Source organism: Pteropus alecto, unplaced genomic scaffold (assembly GCF_000325575.1).
Source record: "Pteropus alecto unplaced genomic scaffold, ASM32557v1 scaffold14, whole genome shotgun sequence".
NCBI lineage: Eukaryota > Metazoa > Chordata > Mammalia > Chiroptera > Pteropodidae > Pteropus > Pteropus alecto.
The window spans coordinates 18,788,779-18,805,154 of NW_006436810.1; the positions used below are offsets into that span (position 1 = coordinate 18,788,779).

The 16,376-nt window shown below is 58.8% G+C and overlaps 1 protein-coding gene across 4 annotated transcripts in view; it reads left to right on the top strand.

The window, feature by feature from the left end:
• The window catches only part of CTDP1 (CTD phosphatase subunit 1), a 38,713-nt gene that overhangs the window by 12,334 nt on the left and 10,003 nt on the right, over positions 1-16,376 (top strand). Inside the window, exons 6-11 of one of the 4 annotated variants that reach the window (XM_006913741.3) lie at positions 1,239-1,329; positions 3,151-3,317; positions 4,178-5,167; positions 5,371-5,512; positions 6,216-6,419; positions 14,444-14,603. In XM_006913741.3, coding sequence (XP_006913803.1) covers positions 1,239-1,329; positions 3,151-3,317; positions 4,178-5,167; positions 5,371-5,512; positions 6,216-6,419; positions 14,444-14,603 — 1,754 coding nt within the window. The remainder of the gene's footprint in view (positions 1-1,238; positions 1,330-3,150; positions 3,318-4,177; positions 5,168-5,370; positions 5,513-6,215; positions 6,420-14,443; positions 14,604-16,376) is intronic. The other 3 variants (XM_015590829.2, XM_015590830.2, XM_015590828.2) reach the window with 3 other exon arrangements.

Below are 16,376 nucleotides of genomic sequence, written 5' to 3' on the forward strand. Positions count from 1 at the left end.
GTGTGGCTGCCCTGACCCTGGCTGGGGCATCGAGACCGCTGATGTTTCCCATGAGAGGACCTGGGAGGGAGCCCATCTCCCACAGGACGGACACCCTTGTGGCTCTGAGGATGGATAGGCCTTCCGACAGCAGGGCGGCCTGGGCGAGGCCCGGTGAGGCCGCGGTCTGGGCGCTCTGAGCTTGGCGTCTGCCCAGTCGTCGTGTTTGTAGCTGAAAGGGGTCAGCGCTTATCCAGGCGATTTAATTATTCGCACATGACAACCACCGCCTGAGACTGTCTGATATGTGATCGTGCCTTTTAACAACAATGGTTTCTGAGGCTCTTGTCAGCTTTTTATTTTGAAAGTTAACTGTTTTCACAGAATGTGAGTTTTTAGTATAATTAGAAGTATTTTGGTTAGACTTTCTATTTATTATTGTAGATAACTAGTAATTTTATTAATTTCTGGTTTAAGCCACTGAGTGGCTTCCGTGTTCATGTGAATTTACATGTTCTTTATATAATAAAAAACAATGTGACAGAAGAGCAAGTATTTTCTGTTAACGAAATGCTACGACTCAGTGATCTCAGGGATTTGAACCTCTGGAGGTGGCAGCTGCGTCTGTCCGTGTCCAGCATGGCTTCAAGAAGAGCATGTGCGCCCCACATGCGGTACACGCGGGCAGTGTGCGGGGGACTGAGGGGCACGGAGAAACCGCGTGTTTAATTACGGCGTGCGTACATCAGCCGACAGTGCGACACAGTAAACCGTGTGTGTCACACTCGCAACTTCAGAGATCTGGTTCGGGCAGGGTGTGGGTGGCGCAGCTGGTGGAGCCTGTCTGAGGAAATGGTGACGACAGAGGGTGATAGACACGCCGTGGCAAACCGGAGTCACAGCCCCACCGCGGGACGGCCACTCGTCCAGGGTCAGGGGTCCTGGCCCATAGCGTGGTGGGCACAAACCGTGCAGCCACATGTTTTCTGCCAGGACTGAGCTTCCTGGGGAGTGACGCTCTGAGTCTCGTTCACCTGTGTCTTCCATTCCTGGCACAGTTCCAGATCACGTCAAGTTCAGTTTGTTTCGTGACAACTGCCCTCAGAACGGCGAGGTGAGAGAGCAGCCGTGCGTGGTGGCGGCCGTGACAGAGAAGAGCGTGTGACGCCAGTGCGGGGTTCCCGTGTCTCTGACGCTCTGTGCACGGGGCCCTCAGTGGGTCTTACACACGTCACCTTTGTCCTCTTTTCTCTTTATAGGCTTTTTAGATCCTGAGAAGAAGCTTTTTTCTCATCGAATATTATCGAGAGACGAGTGTATTGACCCGTTCTCTAAAACAGGGAACCTTAGGTACGTACCTGGCCACGTGCACCCCGCGGCTCACCGTTCGGTCCCCCCGTAGAGACTGCATTGCGAGCCTCAGAGCAGCGATTCCGTTTACTCCCCCCGTTCTGCCACTGACCTCGTGGCAGTCTTCTCGCTAGACCCCTTCCCCTTGCCGCCTCCGAGTGAACTCCTGGGGGACTCAGGCCGGAGCCCAAGAAGACAGAGGCATGGGGCGGGGGGACTGAACAGAGCTGGGGGATACAGGAGATGAAGGGGACGATGTGGGCAGGAGAGCCCCAGCTTTCTCCAGTGCAAGGCAGGCTGTCGGCTGGGTCTCGAGTTTGAGGAGGCGTTTGCCTGGGTGTGGGCGTCTCTGGCTCACATTTCCCCGAGAGCGTAACTGCTGCTAACGCCCCGAGCATTTCGACACCTGGGGTCTCGTCCCCATCTGCCTGCTCTGCCACGCTCACGCCGTCACTGCACGCCTTTCCCGTCCTGTCCTCTGGCTTCTGTGACAGGGCCGTCACCCCAGTCCCAAGGCTGTTTTATGTCCTCGGAAATGTTTCGCTCTCTCTGCGGAAGAAATTTCCCCATTTCTATGCAGGATGGCAGGCCCTAGTATGATCCTGTATCAGGTGGCACTTGGATTTTGGACGCGGACTCCTCACGAGACCAGACGGAACAGCTCTGGTCTCAGTGGCCTCTTGGTTGGTGTTGGCCACCCTCATCTGAGATTTCAGCTTTGGGGTGTCCACACAGACTGAGACCTAGTCAGGTCAGCGTGAACTGAGAGTCTGGAAGTACTTGTTCCAGAAACACTCGCGTTTGCTAGTGTCAGAGTGAGCAGATTGATGAGGACAAAGGAAAATGTGAGACTGTGCTGGAGATTTATTAAGGGGAAAAGCCACCCAAGATGAGCACATTGGGGCAGGATGAGCCTGCTCCGCGATGGGCACAGGTGGCAGGCCCTGGCTCGTGTGGATGCTAGCAGCCCTCGATCCAGAGATGACACGCCAGGAAGCGTCACTGCGTAGGCTGCTCAGGGTTCACTTCCGCAGAGTGGCCCTGTGGTCGTTGCGGCCTTCGTTATTTATCAGCAGCTGGAGAACCTGAACAGTGGCAGGCGTTTCTCCTGGGTCTGTCTCCTGATCTTAGAAGCGGCCGAGGAGTAATCATTCTGGATTCTGAATGCTGTGAGCCTATGTGCATCTCAGAGGGGTGGACAAATGAGATCTGACAAGGCCACCAAAGGGTACCAGAGCGTGTCTGCATCCAGTAGGGAGCTTGGGGACCCTTGTCAACAATTCTGCTTGCCCGCCACATCCGAGTGGCTTTTGGGAATGCAACAGGCATCTTTTGGGACTTGACGAGACATGTTGGTGCTCGGCGCTTTCGCTTAGCTGAGCGTCGAGCTTTGAGCAAGGCTGTGCCCTCCCACATGCCTGGAGCCCCCTGCGGGGGCCACGTGTCAGTAGCCTTAGGCCTGCAGGCTGATAACCTGTTTGTAAAGAAAGTCGTACTGGGACGTGGCCACAGCTACTCGTTCAGTGTTGTCTGTGCCACCTTTGTGGGGACCAGGGCGTGGCCACCTATGCACTGCTCTTTACTCTCTGGCCCCTGGAGAAAAGTGCTCAGTGGGGAAAATTGTAACTGTTTCAGCAGCATCTTCTCTGGAAACAGTTATTCAAGGTAAGCTGATTAAAAGCCCTGCCCTATGGTTTGGGTCTGTTTCTGACTAGTCAGCTGTCTGTCCACTGGTTACACGTAAAAGATTATTTCGGCTTCGGTTTCGTGACTACTTTTTTATAAATTGCTGTAGAAGTTTTGATATGTGTTTGCTTTTAGAAATCTCTTCCCTTGCGGAGACTCAATGGTGTGCATTATCGATGATCGAGAAGATGTCTGGAAGTTTGCCCCCAATCTGATCACCGTGAAGAAATATGTCTACTTCCAGGGCACAGGGGACATCAATGCTCCCCCTGGGTCCCGGGAGCCACAGGCGAGAAAGAAAGGTGGGTGACACCTTTGGTCCTCAGAGACGTAGTCAGCGTTTGCTTCCCTGTCCGTGTTCCGTTTGTCACCTATGTTGTTACTGCTTGAAAGTCCGGACTCACTTTGTTTCTATTTATATTTAAGGAGATATGGGGCGGGGGGGTATTTACATTATACCGAGAAACCTGGTGTTGCTTGGTTTCAGCCTGGAATTTTTCTTGCTGGCACTAATCTGAACGTTTCGTAGTTGAGTGAGGATTAAAGAAGTCTGCTGAATTTAGTACATCTGAACGTGGCCTTTCGTCCCAGTCTTCCTTAAAGGCCAAGTGGGACACTGGAGGCCGGGCCGCAGCAGTCCTTGCAGAGAACACACAGTAGTGCAGGTGGTGGCCTGGCCGGGGGCCTGCAGGGCACGCGGCTTAACCGGTCAAGCCAGCGAGCAGCTAACGTCTGTCAGGAGAAAACGTAGTGTTGGTATGAAGTGATTCTCGTGACCTTTAGTTTCCAAGGAAAATACTCTGAGGCATACAGCTACTGCCACAGTGACTAACAGAACTCGGAGGTCTAGGCCAGGAGGAATGTGACCCAAGGGTGTCCCTGCCCAGGACAGGCTCGATGGCAGAGCTCGAGCGGGTGTGACAGGCTGCTGCCCAAGGCCAGTCCGGCCCATGATCTAAGAGCGTGTTGTGCATTTTTAAAGCGTTGTAAAAACCAAAACATGGGGAGCGTGCCTGAATCCCATCGTCTCTGGCCCCATGCAGGGCACAGCCCGGGCTCGAGGTTGTGGGAACCCTCCATGGGATGCAGGACAACCCGGGAGGTGTGCTGTCTCCCGTTTCAGGAGGAAGTGTGCTGACTTCTCCTCTTGTGTGCCGTGCAGGGAATCACCCTCCCAAAGGGGCAGACGTCACCGAGCAAGCTCCGACCTCCAAGGACGCCGAAGAAGGCAGGCAGGCGTCCGGGGATGAGCCGAGCAATGGGCTTGGGAAGCCCACGAGGGAGGTCAACGGGGCCTGGCCCTTGTGTGGCCAGGCAGAAGAGAGGGCTGCCCGGCCCGCCGTCCGCGCCCCGCTGGCTGATGGGAGGGGGCCCGTGGTGTGTGCGCAGCAGCACGGCCGGATGTCGGCCGAGAAGCGGCCCGCCCAGGGCATGGCCGGCAGTGACCTGGACTTCGAGCTCTCCAGCGACAGCGAGAGCAGCAGTGAGTCAGAGGGCCAGTCGTCCTCCGCCGCTTCTGACGGCGAAAGCGGGGAGAAGAGGGGCCGGAAAAAGCCGAAGGCTGTGCGGGACACTGGCAAAGTCGTGCTGCCGGGTGGCGCCCCTGGCCCAGGAGGGGCAACCCCCGCAGGGGCCGGCCACTGCGCGGAGCCCGGGCCCGGCGTGCACGCAGACCTGCAGGGCGACAGCGAGCGCGACAGCCTCTGTGCGCTGGCGGGCGGCGGTGCGGACAGGAAGGAGGCCGAGACCGAGTCCCAGAACAGCGAGCAGTCGGGCATCACCGTGGGCGAGTCGCTGGACCAGAGCGTGGAGGAGGAGGAGGAGGAGGAGGACGCCGACGCCGACGACCACCTGGTGCACCTGGAGGAGATCCTCGCCCGTGTGCACTCCGACTACTACGCCCGGTACGACCGCTATCTGCGCGGGGAGGCCCCGGAGGCCCCCGACATCCGGAAGATCGTGCCGGAGCTCAAGAGCAGAGTGCTGGCGGACGTGGCCATCATATTCAGCGGGCTGCACCCCACCAACTTCCCGGTGGAGAAGACCCGGGAGCACTACCACGCCACGGCCCTTGGGGCCAAGATCCTCACTCAGTTGGTGCTGGACCCCGACGCCCCGGACAGGGCCACCCACCTGATCGCGGCACGGGCAGGTACGTGGCGGCTCCCCTCTGGGCCCCGGGGTGGACCGTGCTGACCCCTCAAATGCTCCCTGCCTCCGGGGCGGTCAGGAGCGCCTTGCAGGCGCGTGACGACCCCATGCTGGCTGGGCTCTGCCTGTGGACCGTCTGGTGCGTGCGACCCTCACCACGGGGCCCCCGGCCCCGCACGGGTCTGAGCGCCTTGTCCCACGCAGGCACGGAGAAGGTGCGGCAGGCCCAGGAATGCGGCCGGCTGCACGTGGTCAACCCCGACTGGCTGTGGAGCTGCCTGGAGCGGTGGGACCGGGTGGAGGAGCAGCTGTTCCCACTGAGCGACGACTACGGCAAAGCCCCGCGGTGAGGGGGCCCGCGGGCGGGCGGAGGCCGGTGTCCTGGGGCGGTCCCCTGGGCCAGCAGCCTTCCCGGTCCACACCGGGGCCCAGGCGGCCCGCCACTGCGCCCCAAGCCCTTGCTTGTGCCCTGCTCGCCCTGCCGCCACCCCTTGGGGCTTCCCACGCACAGGGCACCTCAAAGGCGACCTAGCGCCGGGGGAGGAAGTCAGGGCAGCTCCTCTCCTAACTCGGCGCGGTTAAGCAGCCGCGGCTATAGCTCACGTGTTTCTTTCTCGGCTGCAGAGAGTTGTGCGAGCTGAGTGCCAGCTGTATGAGGGGGCCAGTGACCAGAGCCAGAGGGGCCGGGTGGCAGCCAGATAGGAGCGAATACTCGGGTGGCGGTGCAGGAGAGAGGCCTGTGTGCTGGGGACAGTGGCTGTTTTGTTGAGAAAGGCTTGAAGATGCTTCCGTTGTCTGTCGGGGCTCGAACGTGGCGTTAGAGGGAAAGTCCTCAGACATGGGAGAATGGCAGGTGCGGACACCGCGGGGGTTCCGGGGGGCACGCCCCCCTGGACACAGGCCGAGTGGCACTTCGCACCTAGTACTTGTGCTTCAGAATTAAGGAGTCACGTCCGCATCTTTGTCCTCGGCTCTCAGGCTGCGACGGTGGGCGTCCTGTGTCCCTGCCAGTCCCCCGCTTCCTCATGAGCCCCCTTCTCACCCCTCAGGGAGGACGGCCCGGCAGCCTTTCCCGAGAGGCAGGGTGCACTCGCGCCCACCCTGTTCCACCCGACGCCCATCCACCCACGGGCCCAGCCGGGGCCTGAAGTCCGGATCTACGACGCGAGCACGGGCAAGCTCATCCGGAAGGGCGCCGCTGGCCCCGGGCCCCCCGGCCCCCCGCAGGTCCACGCAGAGCGCCCCTCCTTCAGGTACGTGCATGCCTGTGCCTGGGCCCCGGGCCGGTGCCACCTGGCCCCGGCTCTGAGCCCACGTCATGGACACTCACTCACTTCCACGTCTGGTTTTTCTCCCTGTTCTCTTTCCTTGTCTCGGTTCCAAAACTGGGACAGACCAGTCCAGGGTCTCTTCTCTGACGCGTCCTGCATACGTGTCTAGGCATACACGGGGTCACACATGGGTCAGTGTTGTTCTCCGCAAGCACTGTTCTTTGCTGACCAGACCTGAGCCATGCAGCAGACGACAGGCCACGGAGGAGGCCAGACCTCGCCCCTGCCTGCCTCGCCTTTCAGTCTCGTCCCTTCCACCAGACAGAGAGCAGTTGTCACAGGGGACAAGGGACAGCTCTGGGCCTGCAGGAGCTGGCTGTGCAGTCCCTGCTGAGCAGGCCCAGCCTCCCCTGGCCGTCCTGCCTGCGTCAGCACTCGGCCCAGACGGGGGGTGGTAGTGATGGCACTTCGTAAATAGGGACGTAGGGGAGAGAAAGCTGAGGGGGTTGGGGCTGGCGCCGCCTGAGGTGGGGGTAGGGCAGGGCCGGGAGCCCACTGAGCAGCAGGCCGTCCCCACACTCCACTCGGGCCCTTCCCTCCCTCTGCGTGGACCGGAAACCCCACTCAGCCTGAAGCCACCCCCTGCACTCCTGGCCATAACCGCAGGGCCGCCTCAGGCATAATGAGGGTCTCAAGTTTGGTTTCTAAAGCATGGCTGTCGTGTGATATCCCCATGGTGAGTGCGTGGGGTCCTGCATCCAGGTCTCCACTCCTTCCTGGAGACCCCCGATCCCAGGAGCCATCCACACCATGAGCAGCCACATGTGGCAGTGGTGTTTCTCCTGCCCTGGCTCCCGTAGGCCCCCCAGAGGGCTCTGTAAGGATGAGCAGCGACCTGGCCACGTGATGCTTCGGAGCGCAATGGGTGGACATGGAGCTGCCCCCAAGACCGCGGGAACTGTCACCAACCCCACTCTTGGACTCCAGGTGCAAGTAGACAGCCTGGAGTAGTCCGGATTGAGCGGGTTTTTGGCTGGTGGTTTGTTATTTGTGACTGAAGGTGTCGTCGCTGGTTGAACTCAACCATTTAGAATTACATCGTGACTTTGGGGTGTTGCTGTTCCTCAGGGTCCCCCCCAAAGTGGTATTGCTGAGTGAAAGTCTATGTGTGTCTTCCGTAAATGCTGTCAACTCTTTGCTGCAAGTTGGCTGGAATTCACGGTCGCACGCAGCAGGATGTGACCCACCGTTTCCTTAAGTCCAGCACGGGCGTCACAGCACGTGTCATGCCACATCTCTCCTGTCGCCAGGCTGACTGCCTCCCTCTGATCTCGTGGCCGGACCCCGGGGCGGGTCAGAGGGGGGCAGGCAGCATGAGCGACTGCACGTGCTGACTCGCCACGTGGATCCCCCGTCAGTCACCTGCCCTTTATGTCTTTAAGTAGCTTTACTAGGTTCTTGTTTCTTTGTCTCGTTTCTTCTGGGAAATGTTTACTAAGTTAGAAAAACGTCCCGAAGGTGCCGCGTCAGTGGGGAGGAGACGGTGACGCGTTGGCAGCGGCGTCTCCCGTGGTCCTCGCTGTGCCGCATCCTTCACCTCGCTTTGGTGTGTGGGGCGCTGGCTGCTGTTCGTAGTCGGCGTCGGTGGCTCAGACACTGACAGCGTGCGGTGTTCACTGCCAGACCTTTCTTGAACTGCTCCTCACAGCGGACTCCTACGTTCCACCTTCTTTTTAAAAACTGTCCTGTCAGTCCAGGTACATGTTTTGAGGTGCCGCTTTTTCTGAGGACACGAGGACAGAGCAGGTGCGTGGTGTTCTCTCTTGTCAGCTGCATCTAAATGGCTGGCAGCCGAGCGAGGTTCCGCTGAAGCACATGGGGGACTTCACTCAGTTAGTGGGGGGTGTGTGATCGGGACCGACGTGTCTTCAGTCTTTGAGAGGAATTCATTCAGGTTGCCCTGCAAAATGCCGGACTTGGGTTCGTAGGCTGCGCTCTGCTGTCCCAGAGTGTCGGGTGGTTGGGTGACAGGTGGTTATGAAGGGGCTTCGCCCGGAGAGGCTCCCGCGCAGCACAGACGGCGGGAGCCGGGCGGGGGCGGGACAGCAGCTCCTGCAGGGGGCGCGTTCCGACGTGCCCTGGTGTCCCTTGGACCTCCACAGAACTGTAGGATGACCTCCATGTTGACCTGGCGCTGTCGCGGTGGAGCAGTAGAGACCTGTGGCCGTGGTGGCTGAGCCCAAGGGGGGCCAGGTAGCGGTGCGACTGCTGTGTGTCCCCATGCAGGCATCCCCCAGACCTGGGGTGTCCGGCATGGCACCGCAGGGGTGGCGTGCCCAGCCAGGAGCGAGAGTGAAGCCCCAGCTGGCTGGACGTCTGGGCTGTGGGACCTGAGTGGAGGGGCCTGTGATGGATCTAGGTTTCCAGTTTGGACAACAGAAGCGATGACATAGCCACGAAGGCGAGACCCCCCCCCCTCCCGTGTTCAGGAAGTTGTCCCGTTTGGACTTGACCTTTCAGTGTTAACACAGTTGACCTTTGAGCAACTCAGGGCTTAGGGCACCAGCACTGCCCGGTCAAAAGTCCACATATAGCGAGACTCCCCAAAAAACTTGTCCTCAGGCACCCACAGGGATTGGTTCCAGGACACCTTCTCCCAAGATGCCAAAACCCGGATGCTCAGGTCCCCTGCGTGAAACGCGTGGACGAAGGCACCCCATCCCCTGCGTCTGCAGACTCCCCGCGCGCGTCAGAAGCAGTGCAGTTCACTGCGCACGCCATGCCGTGCTGTTCCGGGTCCATCGGGCCCGTCATTCCTCGTAGTGGGCTGCACGGTCCTCCCAAGACCACCCTCGTGGTTGCTGCCTCGTCGACATGAGAGGTGGATTCGTCACGAGCAGCGGCAGCGGCAGCGCCTTCCAGAGTGTCGCACTTGTCAAGCGGGCTTCGGGTTTCTGTGCTGGGTCACGTGCGGTGTGAGTCACGGTTTGGTTTAGTGGACGGAGGGTGACAGGGCAGACCTGCGCTGAAGAGAGGGTGGCCGAGTGCAGCTCGCAGTGGCAGCTCGCTGTGTTGCTGCGAAATCTGTAGCCGTCACTGCGCATTTTCATCAGCGATTCTTAGTTTTTAGAATCTGCTTTTCAGATCGTTGGAAATAAAATAAAAAATGTTTGATTTATTTCTCTTGATGGTAAGGAACAAGGGCATGTGGTCTGAAAATGTTTAGAATGTTTAAAAATTGGGAACGAAAATGGCTTTTGGAGTATGCAGTCTTGCTGGAGTAAGGGGCAGCAGGCTCGGGGTGTCTGAGACAGGTGAGCAGTCAGGAGGCGCTGGCCGACGACAGGCGTGGCGGTGGCATGTCAGGCAGCAGGTGCCCACACGTCTGTCCTGGAGTTCGTGCCACCCGCGTGGGCAGAGGTGTTTCAGGGTCAGGTGACACTACAAAGAGACGGGTGTCTCACCTCTGCTTGTTCTTCTGAGGAAAATTCACTGGAGTATAGTTTAGCGAGTTGACTTGTGATGGAATTTTCTTCTCTTGAACTTGGAAGTGTGGTTTCCAATACCGATTGTGTTGAAGTTATTGCCGGCGCGTTCCGATGCACAGAAGGACGCTAACACGGTTCGCGAGGTCGTGCTACTTCCTGTAAGCTCGTAGCAGAGCCGGCACGTCCCCTGGCAGAGCCTGTCATCTCAGAAGAGAGCTAAGGTTTCTTTTTAAAATGATCTTTGCTAATTTTTCTCTGTTTCTTTCCTCACTTGTACGTATGGGAAAGCGTATGTTTTTCTAAAATCACTGAATGTTTATATAGTTTGATCTATTTTCAAAATCGGGATGACCATCCTTATAAAAAACGAGACCTTCGTCGTAATCCCTGCCCCAGTCCAGACCGCACGGGCACTCGCGGGGGGAAGCAGGGGCCAGGCGGTGCCCCCCGGGCGTGCACGTTCACGTGCATTTGCCTGTGTTCCTGGTGACGCTGCAGTGACAGCCGCGCTGTCGCGCGCCCTGTGTTTCTGTGGGGAGATCCCACATCTCAGCACCTATCAGAATATGACCTTATCACTCAAATCTAGAGCCGTCTCCCATTTATGTGATTTCAGGTTGTACTCACACACACCTGTGTCCTTAATCTATCTGCCCACACGCGGTCACCAAGCACCCTCAGGACGTCTGTCCCCACTTGTGCAGTCAGCACCACAGGTGTGAGCTGTGCAGGCTGCAGGTCCTTGTTGCTGACTGGGTCTCGAGGGCCCCGCGCTGGCCCTCCTGGCACCTGTGTGTTGAGGGCCGTGCGGGGGCAGCTTCCCCCAACCCCTGGGAATGGGGACTCAGCCTGTTCAGTGCCTGGAACCTCTTGCAGCCAGGCCCCTGGAGGCTCTGAGAATCCTAAGTCTCTGTGGTTCTGGCTGCGATGTTTTTGGTTCCGGGATCAGGTGCTGGCTCGCCCGGGGAACTTGGGGTGTCCGAGGTCCTGGGTGAGTGTGGGGCGCGCTCTCTGGCTGCTGTTGGCATGTGGAAAACGTGGGGTTCAGAGTGGTTCCCCTCAGGCAGCATTAGCTCAGGGCTCACCTTGTGCTGAGGCCGCCATAGGATGACGGGCAAAGTTCGGTGGACAGTCACCGAGTCTAAACCTTGGGCTTCCCACGGGCACCGCCGCCAGGGGTGCGTGGGGTCATGGCGAGAGGTCCTTGCCCGGGGCATGTGGGCGTTCCCCGTGCAGACACGGGCACCAGGAGGAACACCGGGGTCACGGCCTGGCAAAATTCTGAAGCCTTTTTGCTTCTCCATCTTTGCTGTGTGCCAGTAGTTGTGAACATTTAATTTTTTCTTTTAATTAAAGGTTTTGTTTTAAGGCAGTTGGAAGTTCACAGCATTTGTAAGAAGTAACATGGAAAGACCTGGCTTCCTCCAGGGGTAGCATCTGGCCTGCCGCAGCCAGCCTCACGGCCAGGACGGGATGCTGACACCGCGCAGAGACGGGGCACCCTGCGCCCCAGGCCCTCCTGTCACCCCTTCTAGCCACAAGTACCTCCCAGCCGCCCGGCCACCCGCCATCTGTGGCCCCCGCAGCCCTGTCGTCTGGCGTGTGCCCGTCCCTCAGCACTGTGCCGGGGACGTCTTCCAAGTCGTCCCGTCCTCGCTGCTGAGTCGTATCTCGTGGTAACTGTCCACCTGCCGTGTCCCACGGAATCCTCCGTGTCCCCAGGGCACACACCAGGGCCGTGATAGTGCGGTGCTGAGTGCCGAGCGTGTGTTCAGTTTTGCACGGGCTCGTCTGGCGTGTTCCGTGGGGTAGAACCTGCGCGTCGGGCGTGCGTGTGTCAGCACCCTGGCCAGCGGTCGGCGTGGCTGCTCGTCTGTTATCGAGCACGGTGGGCGTGCGGCGGCGGCTCGGTTTCAGCCTGCGCCTCTTCCAGGCGGCCGTGTCGAGCGCTCGCACTGGCGTCCTGGCCCTGTGCGCCCACTGCAGCCCAGTGTCCGTCTTTCGCCCGTTTTCTGTTTGTGAAAAAACTGCTGCATGTCGGAGTTCGCTATGTGTTTTGGGTCCTGGCCCGGTGTCACCGTGTGGCAGACGTCTCCTCCCTCCTGTCGCTCGTCTTTGTCGTCGGCAGAGTCTTTGGTAGAGCCACAGTATCTGTTTGGTGAGGTTTCGTTCAGTTTTTCTTTCACGAGTTAGACTTTCGGTGTCAAGTTGTCGGCAGAGTCTTTGGCAGAGCCACAGTATCTGTTTCGGTGAGGTTTCGTTGTTCGGTTTTTCTTTCACGAGTTAGACTTTCGGTGTCAAGTCTCTCGACTCTGCCTTGTTCCCCTGTCCTAAAGGTTTTCCTCCGTTGTGCCCTGGAAGGGTCCTAGTTCCATGTGAGGTGTCAGTCCGTGGTCTGCTTGAGGCAGTTCTGACGTGAGGGGCTGGCGGGGTCACTGTGACAGCAGCACGTGAGGCGTGGGCGGCCTCCCTCTGCCCCACGCTGTGCCCAGTCCGGGTCCTGCGTCCGTGACTGTCCGCGGGTCCGCACGCAGTCCTGCCTTCCTCTGGGCCTTGGCGGGGCCATAGGGCCCTGGGCTCTGAGTGCGCCCCCCGCCGTGGTATTCTGGAGACGCCCTGCCTCCAGGTGAGCGAGGTCCCGCACCTCTTAGCCGACCGGCGGCGTGAGGGGGACAGCTCTCCTTCCAGGTGCTGGGGGCAGGAGCTTTGAGTCTGTGGAGTTTGTCTGCCAGAACTCACGTTAAAATATTTATTTACTTTAAAATAGCAATAAACAGCGCGCGGTAGCACAATAACGTTTTTTTAGTGAAAAGTGATTATTTTCCAGATCAGAAAGAAACAGAGAAGAGTGACTTGTCTGTGTTTTTGCCACTGTATGGCCGAGAGAGGGCAGTGGTTCCACCATCCGTGTGTCAGCCTGCAGTGGCCTGCTGCGTGCTGGACACACGGGCGGAAGTTCTGGCCTCCCCCAGCGCTTGGCAGCTGTGGGACCACCCTCGGCTCGGTGGCTGCAGCACAGGGCCTGTGTCCCAGGGCGAAGAGCACGGCGCCTCTCCCAGTGCTTGTGCCCGCAAAGCCTTGGGGCCCAGGGGCCCCCTGGCCAGCTTCGAAGAGGGACATGCTTGTGCTTCCATCCCGTTTTTTTTAAACTAGGAATCCACTTTCCTGAAGGGAGACTGTATCACATGTTATTTTTTTTGCCACTTCTCCATGTTCACAGTCGGAGCTCCGGGGGTTTGGGGTGTGGACGGAAGCGTGTCCGGTGTCTGCGTCGGTGCTTCCTGGTCGGTGGGGTGTGGGCCCCAGACAGTGTGGGCTTGGGCGCCGGCCCCTCACAGTCAAACCCGCAGGTAACTCTCAGCTCCCAGAAAACTTCGCCTGTCCCTGAGTACCCACAGGGGACGGGTTCTGGGACCCCCATGGAGTCCCCACGGCGGGCAGGAAGTGGGCCAGGTGCTGCCTGGAGGAGGCCGACTTGTGGGCAGGCCTCCCGTCACGCCTCTGCCCTGGGTAGGCAGCCGTAGTGAACGCTTTGCTCCAGCTTAAAGAATTTTCCTTTCGTTAGATAGGCAATAAGCACAGTACGATCGCTGCTTGTTAATTTTGTTTTAGACTTAATCCCCCTGTTTTTTTCAAATGATGCGTTTTTACTGCGATGTCGTCAGTGTCTGAGTGGGCATACGTGGTCGGTGACAGCAGTGAGGGTTCTGCGTCCGGTCCCCGGCCCCGCAGAGCAGCGGGCTGTGGGAGCGGCACTCAGGAGAGTGTGCCTCCCAGCTTGCATGAGCCCTCGTGGGCGCCGACGTCGGCACACTGTCAGAGCACGTTCACGAGGTCTGACGCGTCAGGGTGAGCGTGTGTGTAGGCGGAAGCTTAAATGCTTCAGGCGGAACCGCAATTGTGACATCATTGAAAAATCTCTGTGACGTAACCGTGGCGCTGGCGCTGGAGCAGAAGCATCCTGGATCTGGGTAGTTACTTTATTAGATTAGTACTTTAACCAAACTGTGACGTGCAGTTCTCAATCACCTTTGTCTGCTTTTTGTGGACAGAGGATTTGGACTCCAGCCTAGGGCAGCCTGTTTCTTAAATTCGCCATCACTCTTTTGGTTTGGTTTTGCGTTTATGGCCTGGATAGTATAGAAATAGGTTTTGGGGGGTTGTTTTTTGTTTTTTTGTTTTAACTTTGTGGCCTGCTTGACCTTATTTTGAGGCTAAACAACACTTCTTGCTGGTTTCTAAGAAGTTTTTCATCATCTCTCTCCACATTTGCCCTGTGTTCTAAAATGTGCACAGGCAGCCGACGCCCTGGGGGCCGCGGTGGCTCGTGGACAGAAGGCTCGCTCTGCCCCTCGGCCACGCAGCCTGCGGAGGCTGGAGCGAGTGAGCAGGCGGCGCGAGCCGTCTGTGCACGCACGCGTTCGCTCACCTGTCCCGAGAGCCAGGCGTCTGACTCAGTGCTGGAAAGGTGAATGCAAACCGACTTTCCTCATGTGGGACCTAAAATATTCATTTCAGAGCTGTTGAGCCACACCAGCAGCAGCTGTTTGGTGAAGAGTTGCCAGATAACGCAGATGGAGAGCAGCCTGGTCCTAGAAGAAAGCGACAGCCCAGCATGTCAGAGGCCATGCCGCTGTACACTCTGTGTAAGGAGGACTTAGAGAGTATGGACAAAGAGGTGAGCCCCTCGGCCTGCGGAGCCGGTGCCCTCGGCGCCGCCCCGGTGGCCAGCCCCCCTAGGACCCGGCGCAGCGGCGGCGGCCCCCGTACACCCGAAGTCTCCTGACGCCTGCCTGCGTGCGGCGTGGGACTAGCGCTTTTGTTTCCGTTAAGAGAGATTGGCAGCAGTGTCAAGCGATGTTATCAGTGTAACAGCAACGTGTGGCAGTAAGTACCGTAGTCAGCTTCACCTCATGACGCCGTTGGTGGCCCCCCCCCCCGCCTTACCTCGAGGGCACCCGACAGGCATCTGGAGCTGTCGTTGGTGAGGGGGTACCCCAGGCATCAAGTGGGTGGGCAGTGCCCAGGACGGCTCCACAGCGCCAGCAGGGCTGAGGATGGGCCCCGGGTGAGGCCGGGCTTCACTCACGCACGAGGGACGGCGGGCCGTGCGTTGGAGCAGCCGGCCGTTCCACTGCTGGCTGTCGGCAGCGTCGGCGTGTGTGCCTTCCAGGGCTTGATCGCGGGGACAGTGACGATGGGGCCCTGAGCCCCTCTGACGCTGGTCTGACGTTGGAGCAGGGTTCCCTTAGGGCCAAAGCTACACCACACATAGCTTTGTAAGGCAGTGTTGCTGTCTGTCTCCTAGCTCGTCTTGAACAGACGCTCTCTCGTTAGCCCGTCCTTGTCCCCTGTGCCTCGTGGCCGCCCTGGCTCTGACTGCCCCTGCCTCCTGTCACGGGCCCGGCCCCGTTGCCTGCGGGTTGAAAGCTGCCACGTCCCCAGGCGCCTGCTGTTCAGGGCCGGTGTTGAGAGGGGAGACAGCAGCACCAGGGCCCGCCTGGTCCGGCGGGTCGGAACAGACGCTCTCTCGTTAGCCCATCCTTGTCCCCTGTGCCTCGTGGCCGCCCTGGCTCTGACTGCCCCTGCCTCCTGTCACGGGCCCGGCCCCGTTGCCTGCGGGTTGAAAGCTGCCACGTCCCCAGGCGCCTGCTGTTCAGGGCCGGTGTTGAGAGGGGAGACAGCAGCACCAGGGCCCGCCTGGTCCGGCGGGTCGGGGCCTCCCCACTCCGTCTACAGACAAACCACTGGCCACACGCTCACCGTTTGGCCGTTTGGCATGACAGGCCGTGCAGGCAGAAATCTCTCGGTTTTCCCCGGGGACGCTGGGAGAGCAGGGAGGAGGAAGGTGGTGTTTCAGGGGGCTTGGAGGCAGGTGCTGATGTTCAGTGACACCTCACCAGGACCTCAGGTTGTCACTTCCAGACTAGAGTCTTTCTTGTGACAGTTAAACCCTGTTTTCGGATGGGCCGATTCCTCTCTTTGCCATCGTCTGCCTTTTTGAATATTTAGCTAGTACACAGCTGTTTGTTCCGTAAACGTGTTTTTTCTGAAAGAATTTCCTCAACGTGACTTCTGGCTCCACGCCCAGATCTGGGACATTCCTTCTGTAAGGGACACCGCCCACTTAGGGGGGGCAGGAAGGGCAGGCGCCTGGCACCCGCATTTCCCTCCTCCTGGCCACCTGTCCATCTTGCTGGTCGGTTATGCGATGACTTCACTGCCCTGTCCTCTCTAGTCCTGGTCACTTGAGTGTCTTCATTGCCCTGGTCCTACTAGTCCTGGTCGGTTATGGGGTGAGTTCACTGCTGTGCCCCACGTAGACACTTTGTGCAGTCTGTCAGGCAGTGATGACGTTTTTGGTTCTTAATTGTTTCACGTCAGAGGAATCTAATCCTTACTTTCAAATGAAAGTGTTAAATGCGACTGTCAGCCTGAAAGCTAATCTTTC